The sequence below is a fragment of the Melospiza melodia genome, assembly GCF_035770615.1.
Source record: "Melospiza melodia melodia isolate bMelMel2 chromosome 3 unlocalized genomic scaffold, bMelMel2.pri SUPER_3_unloc_3, whole genome shotgun sequence".
Taxonomy (NCBI): Eukaryota; Metazoa; Chordata; class Aves; order Passeriformes; family Passerellidae; genus Melospiza; species Melospiza melodia.
In genome coordinates, this window is record NW_026948493.1 from 986 (window position 1) to 20167 (window position 19182).

At 56.9% G+C, this 19182-nt stretch overlaps 1 protein-coding gene across 1 annotated transcript in view; it reads left to right on the forward strand.

Annotated features, from left to right (window-relative positions):
• The first annotated feature begins 330 nt into the window (after window positions 1-330).
• The window catches only part of LOC134432651 (protein-tyrosine kinase 2-beta-like), a 72667-nt gene continuing 53815 nt past the window's right edge, over window positions 331-19182 (forward strand). The window contains 11 exon segments of the mRNA XM_063181549.1: window positions 331-369; window positions 371-405; window positions 4972-5034; window positions 7253-7307; window positions 12275-12415; window positions 12817-12891; window positions 12987-13088; window positions 14470-14587; window positions 16324-16363; window positions 16499-16545; window positions 16743-16796. Coding sequence (XP_063037619.1) covers window positions 340-369; window positions 371-405; window positions 4972-5034; window positions 7253-7307; window positions 12275-12415; window positions 12817-12891; window positions 12987-13088; window positions 14470-14587; window positions 16324-16363; window positions 16499-16545; window positions 16743-16796 — 760 coding nt within the window. The 5' untranslated portion in view covers window positions 331-339.

Here is a 19182-nt window from a genome sequence, read left to right on the forward strand (position 1 = left end):
CTGTCCCCACTGTCCCCGGGTGTCCCCACTGTCCCCACTGTCCCTGGGTGTCCCCTGGGTGTCCCCACTGTCCCCGGGTGTCCCCACTGTCCCCACTGTCCCTGGGTGTCCCCTGGGTGTCCCCACTGTCCCCTGCTGTCCCCACTGTCCCCACTGTCCCCACTGTCCCCACTGTCCCCACTGTCCCCACTGTCCCCGGGTGTCCCCACTGTCCCCGCTGTCCCTGGGTGTCCCCTGGGTGTCCCCGGTTGTCCCCACTGTCCCCGCTGTCCCTGGGTGTCCCCTGGGTGTCCCCGGTGTCCCCACTGTCCGCGCTGTCCCCAGCTCCGCAGCGAGTACATGCAGAGCTACGCCAGCAAGGTCAGCGAGGGGCATGGCGCTGCAGCTGGGCTGCCTCGAGCTCAGGTACCGTGTCACCTGCTGTCACCTGCTGTCACCCGTGTCCCTGGTGTCCCCTGGTGTCCCTTGGTGTCCCTTGGTGTCTTTGTGTCCCTGTGTCACTCTGTCCCTTTGTCCCCTTGTGTCCCTGGCGCTGCAGCTGGGCTGCCTCGAGCTCAGGTACCGTGTCACCTGCTGTCACCTGCTGTCACCCGTGTCCCCTGGTGTCCCCTGGTGTCCCCTCATGGCCCCTGCTATTCCCTGCCCCTTGTGTCCCTGTGTCACTTTGTCCCTTTGTCACCCTGGTGTCCCTGGCGCTGCAGCCGGGCTGTCCCCAGCTCAGGTACGGTGTCACCTGTGTCCCCTCATGTCCCCTGGTGTCCCTTTGTGTCCCCTGGTGTGCCCTGGTGTCCCCTCCTGTCCCCTCATGTCCCCTGGTGTCCCTTTGTGTCCCCTGGTGTGCCCTGGTGTCCCCTCCTGTTCCCTCATGTCCCCTCCTGTCCCCTGGTGTTCCCTGTCCCTTGTGTCACTGTGTCACTTTGTCCCTTTGTGTCCCTGGCGCTGCAGCCGGGCTGTCCCAGCTCAGGTACTGTCCCCTCATGTCCCTCTGTGTCCCCCTGTGTTCCCCTGTGTCCCCTGGTGTCCCTTTGTGTCCCCTGGTGTCCCTTTGTGTCCCCCTGTGTCCCCCTGTGTCCCCCTGTGTCCCTTGGTGTCCCTTTGTGTCCCCTGGTGTTCCCCTGTGTCCCCCTGTGTCCCCCTGTGTCCCCTGGTGTCCCTTGGTGTCCCTTTGTGTCCCCCTGTGTCCCCCTGTGTCCCTTGGTGTCCCTTTGTGTCCCCCTGTGTCTCCCTGTGTCCCTTGGTGTCCCTTGGTGTCCCTTTGTGTCCCCCTGTGTCCCCCTGTGTCCCCTGGTGTCCCTTCGTTTCCCCTGGTGTCCCCCTTTGTGTCCCCCTGTGTTCCCCTGTGTCCCCCTGTGTTCCCCTGTGTCCCCTGGTGTCCCTTTGTTTCCCCTCGTGTCCCCCTTTGTGTCCCTGTGTCCTCTTGTCCCCGTGTGTCCCCTGGCCTTGTGTCCCCACATGTCCCTGTGAACCCGTGTCCTTCTGTCCTTTTTGTCCCTCTGCGTGTCCCTCTGTCTTTTTGTCCCTGTGTCCCCTTGACCCCGTGTGTCCCCTCTGTCCCTGTGAACCTCTGTCTTGTGTCCTTGTGTCCCCATGTGTCCCCTGTCCTGGTGTCCCCGTGTCCCCATGTGTCCCGCTGTCCCTGTGAACCTCTGTCTTGTGTCCTTGTGTCCCCATGTGTCCCCTGTCCTGGTGTCCCCATGTGTCCCGCTGTCCCTGTGTCCGTCTGTCCTTGTGTCCCCCTGTTTATCCCTGTGTCTTTGTGTCCCCTTGTCCCCATGTGTCCCCTGTGTCCCCTTGTCCCCATGTGTCCCCTGGCCCAGTGTCCTCTGTGTCCCCATGTGTCCCCTGGCCTGGTGTCCCCCTGTCCCCATGTGTCCCTCTGTCCCTGTGTCCTTTTGTCCCCGTGTCCCCTGTCCCCGTGTCCCCTGTCCCCGTGTGTCCCTGTGTCATTCTGTCCTTGTGGGTTTGGGGAGGGCAGTTCCAGCTCCTTTGGGGGTGGCAGGAGGACCTGGGGGACATGGGGGGACATGGGGACACGGAGGGACACGGGGACATGGGGACATGGAGGGATGTGGGAAGATGGAAGGGCATTGGGGACGTGGAGAACATGGAGGGCATGGAGAGGTGGGGCACGTGGTGGGGACATGGAGACATGGAGGGACAGGGGACATGAAGGGACATGGAGGGACATGGGGCACATGGAGAACATGGAAGGACATGGAGGGACGTGGGGACATGGAGGGACATGGAGGGACACGGAGACATGGGGAACATGGAAGGACATGGAGGGACGTGGGGACACGGAGGGACATGGGGACATGGACATGGGGACATGGGGGATGTGGGAAGATGGAAGGGCATGGGGGACGTGGAGAACATGGAGGGCATGGAGAGGTGGGGCACGTGGTGGGGACATGGAGACATGGAGGGACATGGAGACATGGAGGGACACGGAGACATGGAGAACATGGAAGGACATGGAGGGACGTGGGGACACGGAGGGACATGGGGACATGGGGGATGTGGGAAGATGGAAGGGCATGGGGGACATGGAGAACATGGAGGGCATGGAGAGGTGGGGCACGTGGTGGGGACATGGAGACATGGAGGGACACGGGGACATGGGGACATGGAGGGATGTGGGAAGATGGAAGGGCATTGGGGACGTGGAGAACATGGAGGGCATGGAGAGGTGGGGCACGTGGTGGGGACACGGAGACATGGAGGGACACGGGGACATGGAGGGACATGGAGGGACATGGGGACATGAGGAACATGGAGACATGGAGGGACATGGAAGGACATGGAGGGACGTGGGGACATGGAGGGACATGGGGACATGGGGACATGGGGACATAGAAGGAGATGGGGGACATGGAGGGACATTGGGACGGGGGCACATGGAGGACATGGAGACATGGAGGGACATGGGGGACATGGGGACGTGGGGGACATGGGGACACGGAGGGACATGGGGACATGGGGACATGGGGACATAGAAGGAGATGGGGGACATGGAGGGACATTGGGACGGGGGGCACATGGAGGACATGGAGACATGGAGGGACATGGGGGACATGTCAAACATGGAGACATGGGGGACATGGGGGGACATGGGGGACATAGAGGGACATGGGGGACATGGGGACGTGGGGGACATGGGGACGTGGGGACATGGGGGACATGGGAACATGGGGGACATTGGGACATGGAGGGACATGGAGGGACCTGGAGGGACATGGAGGGACATGGGGACATGGAGAAGTAGGGCCCGTGGTGGGGACATGGAGACATGGAGGGACACGGGGACATGGGGGATGTGGGGACAGGGGTACATGGAGGGATGTGGGGACAAGGAGGGATGAGGGATATGGGGACATGCAGGGACATGGGGGACCTGGGGACACGGAGGCAAGGAGGTCATGGGGACATGAGGGACATGGAGGGACATGGGGGACATGAGGGACATGAAAAGACATGGAGACATGGGGGACATGGAGAGGTGGGGCACATGGTGGGGACATGGAGGGACATGGAGGGACATGGGGACATGGGGGGACATGGAGGGACATGGGGACATGGGGGGACATGGAAGGATGTGGAGGGACGTGGGGGGACATGGAAGGATGTGGAGGGACATGGGGGACATGGGGACATGGAGGACATGGGGGACATGGGGGGACATGGAGGGACATGGGGACATGGGGGGACATGGAAGGATGTGGAGGGACATGGGGGGACATGGAAGGATGTGGAGGGACATGGGGGACATGGGGACATGGAGGACATGGGGACATGAGGGTCATGAAGGGACATGGGGGACACGAGGGACATGGAGGATGTGGGGACATGGGGGACATGGAGAAGTGGGGCACATGGTGGGGACATGGAGACGTGGAGGGACATGGGGACATGGGGGGACATGGGGGGACATGGGGGGAAATGGAGGGACATGGGGACATGGGGACATGGGGGTCATGAAGGGACACAGGAATGTAAGGACATGGAGGACATGGAGGGACATGGGGACATGGCAAACATGGGGACATGGGGGACATGGGGACATGAGGACATGGGGACATGGGGACACGGTGCCATGTGTCACGGGCTGTGTCCCTGTCCCCAGGAGGTTCTACAAGGACATGGGGACATGGGGCCATGGGGACATGGGGACACGGTGCTGTGTGTCACAGGCTGTGTCCCTGTCCCCAGGAGGTTCTACAAGGACATGGGGACATGGGGACACGGGGACATGGGGACATGGGGACATGGTGCCATGTGTCACAGGCTGTGTCCCTGTCCCTGTCCCCAGGAGGTTCTACAAGGACATGGGGACATGGGGACATGGTGCCATGTGTCACAGGCTGTGTCCCTGTCCCCAGGAGGTTCTACAAGGACATGGGGTTATGGGGACATGGGGACATGAAGGGACATGGGGGACATGGGGACATGGGGACATGGGGCCATGTGTCACAGGCTGTGTCCCTGTCCCTGTCCCCAGGAGGTTCTACAAGGACATGGGGACATGAGGACATGGTGCCATCATGCCATGGTGCCATGTGTCACGGGCTGTGTCCCTGTCCCCAGGAGGTTCTACAAGGACATGGGGACATGGGGACATGGGGACATGGGGACATGTGTCGCGGGCTGTGTCCCCTGTTCCCAGGAGGTTCTACAAGGACATGGGGACATGGGGACATGAGGACATGAAGGGACATGGGGACATGGGGACACGGTGCCGTGTGTCACAGGCTGTGTCCCCTGTCCCTGTCCCCAGGAGGTTCTACAAGGACATGGGGACATGGGGACATGAGGACATGAAGGGACATGGGGACATGGGGACACGGTGCCGTGTGTCACAGGCTGTGTCCCCTGTCCCCAGGAGGTTCTACAAGGACATGGGGACATGGGGACATGGTGCCATCATGCCATGGTGCCATGTGTCACAGGCTGTGTCCCTGTCCCTGTCCCCAGGAGGTTCTACAAGGACATGCCCCAGAACGCGCTGGACAAGAAATCCAACTTCGAGTTCCTGGAGTGAGTCCAGCCCGGAGCCACCGCCCGACCCTGGGGCTGGGGACAAGCTCAGGGCCTTCCTCACCCTCCTCATCCTCATCATCTTCATCACCCTCCTCATCCTCATCATCCTCATCATCTTCAGCATCCTCCTGCAATTCCTCATCCTTCTCATCTTCATCATCCTCCTCAATCTCCTCATCCTCCTCATCATCCTCACCTTCCTCATCCTCATCATCTTCATCACCCTCCTCATCCTCATCATCTTCATCATCTTCAGCATCCTCCTGCAATTCCTCATCCTTCTCATCTTCATCATCCTCCTCAATCTCCTCATCCTCCTCATCATCCTCACCTTCCTCATCCTCATCATCTTCATCACCCTCCTCATCCTCATCATCTTCATCACCCTCCTCATCCTCATCATCCTCATCATCTTCAGCATCCTCCTGCAATTCCTCATCCTTCTCATCATCATCATCCTCCTCAATCTCCTCATCCTCCTCATCCTCCTCATCATCCTCATCTTCACCATCCTCATCATCTTCATCATCTTCATCATCCTCCTAATCTTCATCATCCTTCTCTTCTTCATCATCCTTCTCATCCTCCTCATCCTCCTCATCTTCATCATCCTCGTCATCCTCCCGCTACTCCTCACTCCTCATCCTGCAATTCCTCATCCTCCTCATCCTCCTCTTCCTCCTCATCTTTGTCATCCTGCAGTTCCTCATCCTCATCTTCCTTATCTTCCTCCTCGTCCTACTGCATCTCCTCATCCTCCTCATCCTCCTCATCCTCCTCATCTTCACCATCCTCCTGATGCTCCTGGTGCTCCTGATGCTCCTCATCCTCTTCATCCTCCTCATTCTCCTGCTGCTCCTCATCCTCCTCATCCTCCTCATCTTCCTCCTGCTACTCCTCATTCTCCTCATCCTCCTCATCCTCCTCATCTTCTTTATCTTCCTCCTCATCCTCCTCCTGCTACTCCTCATCCTCCTCATCCTCCTGATGCTCCTCATCCTCCTGTTACTCCTCATCCTCCTCATCTTCATCATCCTCCACACGTTCCTTATCTTCCTCCTCATTCTCCTCCTACCCCTCATCCTCCCGACGCTCCTCATTTTCCTCATCCTCCCTCATCTTCCTCATCCTCCTCATCCTCCTCATCTTCCTCATCCTCCTCATCCTCCTCCTGTTACTCCTCATCCTCCTCATCTTCACCATCCTCCTCATGTTCCTTATCTTCCTCCTCATTCTCCTCCTACCCCTCATCCTCCCGATGCTCCTCATCCTCCTCATCCTCCCTTGTCTCCTCATCCTCCTCATCCTCCTGCTATTCCTCATCCTCCTCATCCTCCTCATCTTCCTCATCCTCCTCATCCTCCTCATCCTCCTCAGTCTCCTGCTACTCTTCATCCTCCGCATCTTCATCATCCTCCTGCAGCTCCTCATCCTCCTCATCTTCCTCATTCTCCTCATCCTCCTGATGCTCCTCATCCTCCTCATCCTCGCTCATCTCCTCATCCTCCTCATCCTCCTCCTGTTACTCCTCATCCTCCTCATCTTCATCATCCTCCTCACGTTCCTTATCTTCCTCGTCATTCTCCTCCTACCCCTCATCCTCCTGATGCTCCTCATCCTCCTCATCCTCCCTTGTCTCCTCATCCTCCTCATCCTCCTGCTATTCCTCATCCTCCTCATCCTCCTCATCCTCCTCATCTTCCTCATCCTCCTCATCCTCCTCATCCTCCTCAGTCTCCTGCTACTCTTCATCCTCCGCATCTTCATCATCCTCCTGCAGCTCCTCATCCTCGTCATCTTCCTCATTCTCCTCATCCTCCTGATGCTCCTCATCCTCGCTCATCTCCTCATCCTCCTCATCCTCCTCCTGTTACTCCTCATCCTCCTCATCTTCATCATCCTCCTCACGTTCCTTATCTTCCTCGTCATTCTCCTCCTACCCCTCATCCTCCTGATGCTCCTCATCCTCCTCATCCTCCTGCTATTCCTCATCCTCGTCAGCTTCCTCATCTTCCTCATCCTCCTCATCCTCCTCAGTCTCCTGCTACTCTTCGTCCTCCACATCTTCATCATCCTCCTGCAGCTCCTCATCCTCGTCAGCTTCCTCATTCTCCTCATCCTCCTGATGCTCCTCATTCTCCTCATCCCCCCTCCCCTCCCGGCTGTTCTGGCAGTTCCCGCTGACATTCCCACCGCCATTCTCTGTCCCCCGCAGGAAGGAGGTGGGGCTGGACCTCTTCTTCCCCAGCCAGATGCTGGAGAACCTCAAGGTGAGGGACACCTGGGTGGGGCACGGCTGTGACACCTGGGACGCGTGTGACCACGCCCCTGCGTGTCCAGGTGTCCAGGTGTCCGTGTGTCCAGGTGTCCATGTGTCCATGTGAGTCTCCGTGTGTGTGTGTCCCTGTGTGTCCGGGTGTGACCATGCCCCTGTGTGTCCAGGTGTCCAGGTGTCCAGGTGTCCATGTGAGTCTCCATGTGTGTGTGTGTCCCTGTGTGTCCGTGTGTCCGTGTGTGACCACGCCCCTGCGTGTCCAAGTGTCCGTGTGTCCATGTGAGTCTCCGTGTGTGTGTGTCCCTGTGTGTCCGTGTGTCCGTGTGTGACCACGCCCCTGCATGTCCAAGTGCCCAAGTGTCCATGTGAGTCTCCGTGTGTGTGTGTGTGTCCCTGTGTGTCCGTGTGACCGTGTGTGACCACGCCCCTGCGTGTCCAGGTGTCCAAGTGTCCGTGTGTCCATGTGAGTCTCCATGTGTGTGTGTGTCCCTGTGTGTCCGTGTGTCCGTGTCCATGTGTGTCCCTGTGTATCCATGTGTCCGTGTACCTGTGTCCGTGTTTCCGTGTGTGTCTGTGTGTCCTTGTGTGTCCCTGTATGTGTCCGTGTGTGTCACTGTGTGTCTGTGTCCCTCTGTGTGTCCCTGTGTCTGTGTGTCCATGTGTGTCCTTGTGTGTCCGTGTATGTCAGTGTGTGTCCGTGTATGTCCCTGTGTTTCCATATCCCACTGTTTCCATATCCCACTCCGCCCTCATCCTGGTGTCCCTGTGTCCAACACCGTGTCCATCCTGCTGTTCCCAAATCCAACACCCTGTTCCTGTACCCCGCCCCACCTCCACCCTGGTGTTCCCATATCTGACACTGTCCCATCCTGGTGTTCCCATATCTGACACTGTCCCCATCCCGGTGTTCCCATATCTGACACTGTCCCATCCCGGTGTTCCCATATCTGACACTGTCCCCATCCCGGCGTTCCCATATCTGACACCGTCCCCATCCTGGTGTTCCCATATCTGACACTGTCCCCATCCCGGTGTTCCCATATCTGACACTGTCCCCATCCCGGTGTTCCCATATCTGACACTGTCCCCATCCCGGTGTTCCCATATCTGACACTGTCCCCATCCTGGTGTTCCCATATCTGACACTGTCCCCATCCCAGTGTTCCCATATCTGACACAGTCCCCATCCCGGTGTTCCCATAGACCACATCGTCCCCATCCCGGTGTTCCCATATCTGACACTGTCCCCATCCTGGTGTTCCCATATCTGACACTGTCCCCATCCCGGTGTTCCCATATCTGACACTGTCCCCATCCTGGTGTTCCCATATCTGACACTGTCCCCATCCCGGTGTTCCCATAGACCACATCGTCCCCATCCCGGTGTTCCCATATCTGACACTGTCCCCATCCTGGTGTTCCCATATCTGACACTGTCCCCATCCCGGTGTTCCCATATCTGACACTGTCCCATCCCGGTGTTCCCATATCTGACACTGTCCCCATCCCGGCGTTCCTATATCTGACACTGTCCCCATCCTGGTGTTCCCATATCTGACACTGTCCCCATCCCAGTGTTCCCATATCTGACACTGTCCCCATCCCGGCATTCCCATATCTGACACTGTCCCCATCCTGGTGTTCCCATATCTGACACTGTCCCCATCCTGGTGTTCCCATATGTGGCACTGTCCCCATCCCGGTGTTCCCATATCTGACACTGTCCCCATCCCGGTGTTCCCATATCTGACACTGTCCCCATCCCGGTGTTCCCATAGACCACCTCGTCCCCATCCTGGTGTTCCCATATCTGACACTGTCCCCATCCCAGTGTTCCCATATCTGACACTGTCCCCATCCCGGTGTTCCCATAGACCACATCGTCCCCATCCTGGTGTTCCCATATCTGACACTGTCCCCATCCCGGTGTTCCCATAGACCACATCGTCCCCATCCTGGTGTTCCCATATCTGACACTGTCCCCATCCCGGCATTCCCATATCTGACACTGTCCCCATCCCAGTGTTCCCATATCTGACACTGTCCCCATCCCGGCATTCCCATATCTGACACTGTCCCCATCCTGGTGTTCCCATATCTGACACTGTCCCCATCCTGGTGTTCCCATATGTGGCACTGTCCCCATCCCGGTGTTCCCATATCTGACACTGTCCCCATCCCGGTGTTCCCATATCTGACACTGTCCCCATCCCGGTGTTCCCATAGACCACATCGTCCCCATCCTGGTGTTCCCATATCTGACACTGTCCCCATCCCGGTGTTCCCATAGACCACCTCGTCCCCATCCTGGTGTTCCCATATCCCACACCGCCCTCATCCTGGTGTTTCTATGTCCGACACCGTGTCCATCCTGCTGTTCCCAAATCCAACACCCTGTTCCTGTACCATGCCCCACCTCCATCCCGGTGTTCCCGTGCCCCACCCTGCCTTGATCCCAGTGTTCCCAAACCCGACACTGTGTCCATCCTGCTGTTCCCATATCCAACGCCACCCCCACCCCGGCATTCCCATACTCCACCCCACCTCCATCCCAGTGTTCCCGTACCCTCTGCTGCCCTGATCCCGATGTTCCTGTAGCCCACACCACCCCCATCCTGGTGTTCCCGTATCCAACACTGTGTCTATCCCGGCATTCCCAAACCCAACACCGTGTCCATCCCGCTGTTCCCATACCCAACGTCCCGTTCCCATATCCCACCCCATCCCCATCCCGGTGTTCCCATACCCTCATCTGCCCTGATCCCGGTGTTCCTGTAGCCCACACCGCCCCCATCCTGGTGTTCCCGTATCCAACACTGTGTCTATCCCGGCATTCCCAAACCCAACACCGTATCCATCCCACCGTTCCCATATCCAACGTCCCATTCCCGTATCCCACCCCATCCCCGTCCTGGTGTTCCCATACCCTAATCTGCTCTGATTCCGGCATTCCCAATCCCAGCACCGTGTCCATCCCACCGTTCCTATATCCAACACTGTGTCTATCCCGGCATTCCCAAACCTAACACCGTGTCCATCCCACCGTTCCCATATCCAACGCCCCGTTCCCATATCCCACCCCATCCCCATCCCGGTGTTCCCATACCCTAATCTGCTCTGATCCCGGTGTTCCCAATCCCAGCACCATGTCCCTCCCACCGTTCCCATACCCAACCCTCTATTCTCATATCCACACCGCCCCCATCCCAGTGATCCCGTGCCCCACCCCACCCCAATTCTGGTGCTCCCATATCCAACACCGTGTCCATCTCGATATTCCCATACCCCACCCCACCCCAATTCTGGTGATCCCATATCCAACACCGTGTCCATCTCGATATTCCCGTACCCCACCCCGATCCTGGTGTTCCCGTACCCCACAGCACCCCAATCCCAGCATTCCCAAACCCAACACCGTGTCCATCCTGCCGTTCTCATGTCCAATGCCCCGTTCCCATATCCAACACCGCCTCCATCTCAGTGTTCCCAAACCCAACACCGTGTCCATCCCACTGTTCCCATATCCAATGGCCCATTCCCATATCCAACACCGTGCCCATCCCACTATTCCCGAACACCTATCCTGGTGTTCCCATGCCCCACTCCACCCCTATCCTGGTGGTCCCAAACCCAACACCGTGTCCATCCTGCCGTTCCCAAATCCATCACTGGACCCATCCCAGATTTCCTGTACCCGACACCGCCTCCATGCCAGCGTTTCCAAACCCAACACCGTGTCCATCCTGCCGTTCCCATATCCAATATCCCGTTCCCATATCCCACCCCAATCCTGTTGTTCCCTTTCCCATTCCAAGTCCTGGTGTCCCGGTGTTGTCCCGTCAGCCGTGGCAGCTGCGGAAGATGATCCAGCAGATGTTCCAGCAGCGCCCATCCCGGTGTTCCCTTATCCCATACCGCTCCAATCCCAGTGTTCCCATATCCAACACCGTGTCCATCCCACCATTCCCGTATCCAATACCCTGTTTCCCTACCCCACACCACCTCTACTGTGGCGTTCCCAAACCCAACACTGTGTCCATCCCGCTATTCCCAAATCCAACACCCTGTTCCCATATCCCAACTCCGCCTCAATCCCAGCTTTCCCATACCCCACCCTACCCCAGTCGTGGCATTCCCAAACCCAACACTGTGTCGTCCATCCCACTATTTCCATATCCAATGCCCCATTCCCATATCCCAACACCACCCCAATCCCAGTGGTCCCGTATCCCACACTGGCCCCATCCCAGTGTTCCTAAACCCAACACCGTGTCCATCCTGCTGTTCCTAAACCCAATGCCCTGTTCCCATATCCAACACCGTGTCCATCCCAGAGTTCCCAAACCCAATGCACTGTTCCCATATCCAACACCGTGTCCATCCCAGAGTTCCCAAACCCAATGCACTGTTCCCATATCCAACACCGTGTCCATCCCAGAGTTCCCAAACCCAATGCCCTGTTCCCATATCCAACACCGTGTCCATCCTGCTGTTCTAAACCCAATGCCCTGTTCCCATATCCAACACCGTGTCCATCCTGCTGTTCCTAAACCCAATGCCCTGTTCCCATATCCAACACTGTGTCCATCCCAGAGTTCCCAAACCCCACATCGTGTCCATCCCACCTTTCCCATATCCAACACTGTGTCCATCCCGGAGTTCCCAAACCCCACATCATGTCCATCCCAGCGTTCCCAAACCCAACACTGTGTCCATCCAGGCATTCCCGTACCCCACACCGCCTCCATCCCAGCGTTCCCAAACCCAGCACTGTGTCCATCCCACTGTTCCCAAATTCCTGTATCCGTATCCAACGCCGCCTCCATCCCAGTGTTCCCAAACCCAACACCGTGTCCATCCCACCATTCCTGTATGCAATGCCCCGTTCCCATATCCCACCCCAATCCCGGCGTTCCCGTTCCCGTTCCCAACACGTTGTCCATCCCGGTGTTGTCCCGTCAGCCACGGCAGCTGCGGAAGATGATCCAGCAGACGTTCCAGCAGTATGCGCTGCTGCGGGAGGAGGAGTGCATCCTGAAATTCCTGCACACCCTGAGCACCTTTGCCCCCATTGACCAGGAGAACTTCCGATGCCAGCTCGTCGTGAGTGACCGGAAACGGGATACGGGATTTGGGATATGGGATATGGGGTATGGGATATGGGATGTGGGATGTGGGAGATGGGATGTGGGATGTGGGATATGGGATGTGGGATGTGGGATGTGGGATATGGGATATGGGATGTGGGATATGGGATAGGGGATATGGGGGGGACTTAGGTGGGAATGGGATATAAGATAGAATGGGCTGAAATGGGATGGCATATGGGATGGGATGGGATGGGATGGGATGGGATGGGATGGGATGGGATGGGATGGGATGGGATGGGATGGGATGGGATGGGATGGGATGGGATGGGATGGGACAGGATGGGATGGGATGTGACCTGACCTTTGGAAATGCCACTCATCCCAAATCCCTGTCCCGGCTCCTGCTGCCCCCAGCAAGGATGGAATATCACCGTGGACCTGGTGATCGGCCCCAAGGGCATCCGCCAGGTGACCAGCACGGACACCAAGGTGGGAATTCCAGCTGGGAATTGGGAACTGCCCCCTCAGGGTCAGGGGTGAAACCTCCCACGGATGGAATTCCTGACTAATTACCCCCTTCCCAGCCCACCTGCCTGGCAGAATTCCGGGATATCAAATCCATCCGGTGCTCCACCACAGAGGACGGGCAGGCCCTGCTGCAGCTGGGGCTGAGCGGGACCCCCCAGGTGAGGAGCTGGGAGAGAATTCCTGGGAATGCCACAGCCCATATTCCATATCCCACATTCCCTGTCCTCTATCCCATATCCCACATCCCATATCCCACAGCCCATATCCCATATCCCACATCCCATATCCCACGTTCCCTGTCCCCTATCCCATATCCCACATCCCATATCCCCTATCCCATATCCCACATCCCACATCCCACATCCCATATCCCACATCCCCTATCCCATATCCCACATCCCATATCCCACATCCCACATCCCATATCCCACATCCCATATCCCACATCCCACATCCCACATCCCATATCCCACATCCCATATCCCATATTCCACATCCCATATCCCATATCCCACATCCCATATCCCACATCCCATATCCCAAATCCCATATCCCACATCCCACATCCCATATCCCATATCCCACATCCCATATCCCACATCCCATATCCCAAATCCCATATCCCACATCCCATATCCCACATCCCATATCCCAAATCCCATATCCCATATCCCCTATCCCATATCCCACATCCCACATCCATATCCCACATCCCACATCCCACATCCCACATCCCATATCCCACATCCCACATCCATATCCCATATCCCACATCCCACATCCCACATCCCACATCCCATATCCCACATCCCATATCCCATATCCCATGTCCCCTATCCCATATCCCACATCCCACATCCCATATCCCACATCCCACATCCCATAGCCCCTATCCCATATCCCATATCCCCTATCCCATATCCCACATCCCATATTCCCTATCCCATATTCTCATATCCCATATCTTGGGTGTTATCTTGGGGATCATGGAATTCTGGGAGGGGTGGTTATGGAAAATTGGGACTGGGGAGAAGCGGAGACCCTGACCCATGGGATGGGATTTGGGAGAAGGGGTGACCCCGATCCATGGGATGGTATGGATGGGATGGGATTGGGGAGAAGGGGTGACCCCGATCCATGGGATGGATGGGGCAGAAGGGGTGACCCCGATCCATGGGATGGGATGGGATCGGGGTGAAGGGGTGACCCCAATCCATGGGATTGGATCGGGGTGAAGGGGTGACCCCGATCCATGGGATGGGTGGGATGGGATCGGGGTGAAGGGGTGACCCCGATCCATGGGATGGGCGGGATGGGATGGGGCAGAAGGGGTGGCCCCGATCCATGGGATGGGATGGATGGGATCGGGCAGAAGGGGTGACCCCTATCCATGGGATGGGTGGGATCGGGCAGAAGGGGTGACCCCGATCCATGGGATGGGATCGGGCAGAAGGGATGACCCTGATCCATGGGATGGGTGGGATGGCACTGGGGAGAAGGGGTGACCCCGATCCCGTGTTCCCATCCCGGCATTCCCAGTCGCTGTCGATCCGGACGTCGTCGCTGGCCGAGGCGGAGAACATGGCCGACCTCATCGACGGGTACTGCCGGCTCCAGGGGGGCACCGAGACGTCGCTCATCGCCTTCCCCAGGAAAGGTGGGAATGGGGCGGGGTGCGATCCGTGGGATAATGGGGTAATGGGATAATGGGATAATGGGATGGGATCCATGGGGTGGCATCCAGGGGATTGGATAATGGGATAATTGGATGAAGAGAAAGGATGGAGATGGGGTGGAATAATGGGATAACGGGATGATGGGATAATGGGGTAATGGGATGATGGGATAATGGGGTAATGGGATAATGGGATAATGGGATCAATAGGATGGGATCAAGGAGATGGGATAATGGGGTGGGATCCATGGGGGGATGGGATGGGATGGGGTTCATGGGACAGGATGGGATGGGATCCAGGAGATGGGATGGGATGGGATGGGATGGGATGAGATAAGGTCCATCAGATGGGATGAGATCCAGGGGATGGGATCCATGGCATGGAATGGGATGAGATCAATGGGATGGAATCAATTGATTGGGATAATGGGGTGGGATCCATGGGATGGGATTGGGATGGAATGGGATAACGGGATAAGGGAATGGGATGGGATCCATGGGATGGGATTGAAATGGGATGAGACAGGATGGGGTGCGATCCATTGGATGGGATCCATGGGATGAGATCCATGGGATGGGATTGGGATGGGATCGATGGGATAATGGGATGGCATGGAATCCATGGGATGGGATCCATGGGATGGGATCCATGGGATGGGATCCATGGGATGGGATGGGATGGGATGATGGGATAACGGGATGGGATGGTATCCAGGGGATGGGATCCATGGGCTGACATGGAGTTAATGGGATGGGATCAATGGGATGGGATTGGAATGGGATCCATGGGATGAGGTGAAGTTAATGGGATGGGATGGGATGCATGGGATGGAATCCATGCGATGGAATGGGATTGGCATGGGAGGGATGGGATAATGGGATAATGGGATCATGGGATGAGATGGGAAGGGATGGGATTGGGATGGGAATGAGATTGTGATGGGATTGGGATGGGATTGGGATTGGGATGGGAATGGGATGGGATTGGGATGGGATGGGATTGGGATGGGAATGGGATGGGATTGGGATGGGAATGGGATGGGATTGGGATGGGATTGGGATGGGATTGGGATTGGAATGGGATGTGGTTGGGATGGGATTGGGATGGGATTGGGATGGGAATGGGATGGGAATGGGATGGGATTGGGATTAGGATTGGGATTAGGATTGGGATGGGATTGGGATGGGATGGGATTGGGATGTGGTTGGGATGGGATTGGGATGGGATTGGGGTGGGATTGGGATGGGATGGGATTGGGATGGGAATGGGATGGGATTGGGATTAGGATTGGGGTGGGATTGGGATGGGATGGGATTGGGATGGGATTGGAATGGGATGGGATTGGGATGGGAATGGGATGGGAATGTGATGAGATGGTGATGGGATTGTGATGGGATTGAGATGGGATGGGAATGGAATGGGATGGGATGGGATGGGATGGGATGGGAATGAGATGGGATTGGGATGGGAATGGGATGCGATGGGATTGGGATGGGATGGGATTGGGATTGGGATGGGATGGGATTGGGATGGGATTGGGATGGGATTGGGATGGGATTGGGATGGGATTGGGATGGGATGGGATGGGATGGGATTGGGATGGGATGGGATTGGGATGGGATTGGGATGGGATCCATGGGATGGGATTGGGATGTGGTTGTGATGGGATTGGGCTGTGGTTGGGGTGGGATGGGACCTTTCCCCGTCCTCCCCGCAGACCGTGAGAAGAGGATCAGCCTCCCGCAGATCCCGGCCCCGTGAGTGACCCCGCCCCTTTTCCCGGGATTCCTGTTCCCGTGACGGGGTCGGGACCCCGCTCCCCACCCCCGTCCCCATCCCCGATCTCCATCCCCGATCTCCATCCCGCTCCCTGACCCCGTTCCCACCCTCAGGAATCTCGGCGAGAGGTTCTCCACGCTGTCCCACAGCGTCAGCGGCGGTGAGTCCCTCCCCGTCCCCACCATCCCGGTCCGGGACACGTTCCGTGCGGGATTCAGGAGTTCTGGGCACCCCCAGATCTTCTCCAGAGGGTCGGCATGCATCCAAGCATCCTGAGGGAGCACCGGACCCTCTGGAGATGCTGGAGGACCACCAAGCTTCCTGATCCCATTCCCGTGTCCCGTTTTTTCCCCCCAGATTCGGAAATCTACGCGGAAATCCTGGACGAGTCCTCGCGGCCGAGATCTGGAAGTAGGTGACTCCCACGGGGGTTCTCCAGCAGCTCCTCCTGCCCATCCCAAATTCCCGTCCCAGGCTCACCAAAGCGCTCAGGAGGTCCTGGAGGAGGAGCTGGGATGATGGAGAGGGCAGGATCCATGGATGCTCGGGATGATGGAGGTGGGAGGATCCGTGGATCCTCATGGATGGAGAAGGCAGGATCCACGGATCACCACGGATCCTCATGGATCGTCATGGATGGAGATGGCAGGATCCACGGGTCCTCATGGATCTTCATGGATGGAGATGCATGGAGCCACAGATCTTCACGGATCCTCATGGATCTTCATGGATGGAGATGGGAGGATCCATGGATCCATGTAGGAGATGGGAGGATCCGTGGATCCTCATAGATGGAGAAGGCAGGATCGATGGATCCTCATGGACCTTCATGGATCATCATGGATGGAGATGTGTGGAGCCACAGATCTTCACGGGTCCTCATGGATCTTCATGGATGGAGATGGGAGGATCCATGGATTCTTACAGATCCTCATGGTTGGAGAGGGCAGCATCCATGGATTGTCACGGATCCTCGTGGATCTTCATGGATGGAGATGGGAGGATCCATGGATCCTCATGGGTCTTCATGGATGGAGATGGGAGGAACCATGGATCCATGCAGGAGATGGGAGGATCCGTGGATCCTCATCGATGGAGAAGGCAGGATCCACGGATCCTCATGGATCCTCATGGATCGTCATGGGTGGAGATGGGAGGATCCATGGGTCCTCATGGATCTTCATGGATGGAGATGGGAGGATCCATGGATCCATGCAGGAGTTTTGGAGATACGAAGATCCATGGATCTTCATGGATGGAGATGGGAGGATCCATGGGTCCTCGTGGTTCTTCATGGATGGAGATGGGAGGAACCATGGATCCATGTAGGAGATGGGAGGATCCGTGGATCCTCATAGATGGAGAAGGCAGGATCCACAGATCTTCACGGATCCTCCTGGATCCTCATGGATCGTCATGGATGGAGATGCTTGGAACCACAGATCTTCACGGATCCTCGTGGATCTTCATGGATGGAGATGGGAGGAACAATGGGTTCATGTAGAAGTTTTGGAGATACGAAGATCCATGGATCTTCATGGATGGAGAAGGCAAGATCCACGGATCATCACGGATCCTCATGGATCGTCATGGATGGAGATGCGTGGAGCCACAGATCTTCACGGATCCTCGTGGATCTTCATGGATGGAGATGGGAGGATCCATGGGTCCTCATGGATGGAGAGAGCAGGATCCATGGATCCTCTTGGATCCTCATGGGTCTTCATGGATGGAGATGGGAGGAACCATGGATCCATGTAGGAGATGGGAGGATCCGTGGATCCTCATAGATGGAGAAGGCAGGATCCACGGATCATCACAGATCCTCATGGATCATCATGGATGGAGATGGGAGGATCCACGGGTCCTCATAGATGGAGAAGGCAGGATCCACGGATCCTCATGGATCCTCATGGATCCTAATGGATGGAGATGGGAGGATCCATGGATCCTCATGGATCTTCATGGATGGAGATGGGAGGAACCGTGGATCCATGTAGGAGATGGGAGGATCTGTGGATCCTCATAGATGGAGAAGGCAGGATCCACAGATCATCACGGATCCTCCTGGATCCTCATGGATTGTCATGGATGGAGATGCTTGGAACCACAGATCTTCACGGATCCTCGTGGATCTTCATGGATGGAGATGGGAGGATCCATGGATCCTCATGGATCTTCATGGATGGAGATGGGAGGAACAATGGGTTCATGTAGAAGTTTTGGAGATACGAAGATCCATGGATCTTCATGGATGGAGAAGGCGGGATCCACGGATCATCACAGATCCTCATGGATCGTCATGGATGGAGATGGGAGGATCCATGGATCCTCATAGATGGAGAAGGCAGGATCCACGGATCATCACAGATCCTCGTGGATCGTCATGGATGGAGATGCGTGGAGCCACAGATCTTCACGGATCCTCGTGGATCTTCATGGATGGAGATGGGAGGATCCGTGGGTCCTCATGGATGGAGAGAGCAGGATCCATGGATCCTCTTGGATCCTCATGGGTCTTCATGGATGGAGATGGGAGGATCCATGGGTCCTCATGGATCTTCATGGGTGGAGATGGGAGGATCCGTGGGTCCTCATGGGTCTTCATGGATGGAGATGGGAGGAACCATGGATCCATGTAGGACTTTTGGAGATATGAAGATCCATGGATCTTCATGGATGGAGAGAGCAGGATCCATGGATCCTCATGGATCGTCATGGGTGGAGATGGGAGGATCCATGGATCCTCATGGACCTTCATGGATGGAGATGGGAGGAACCATGGATCCATGTAGGA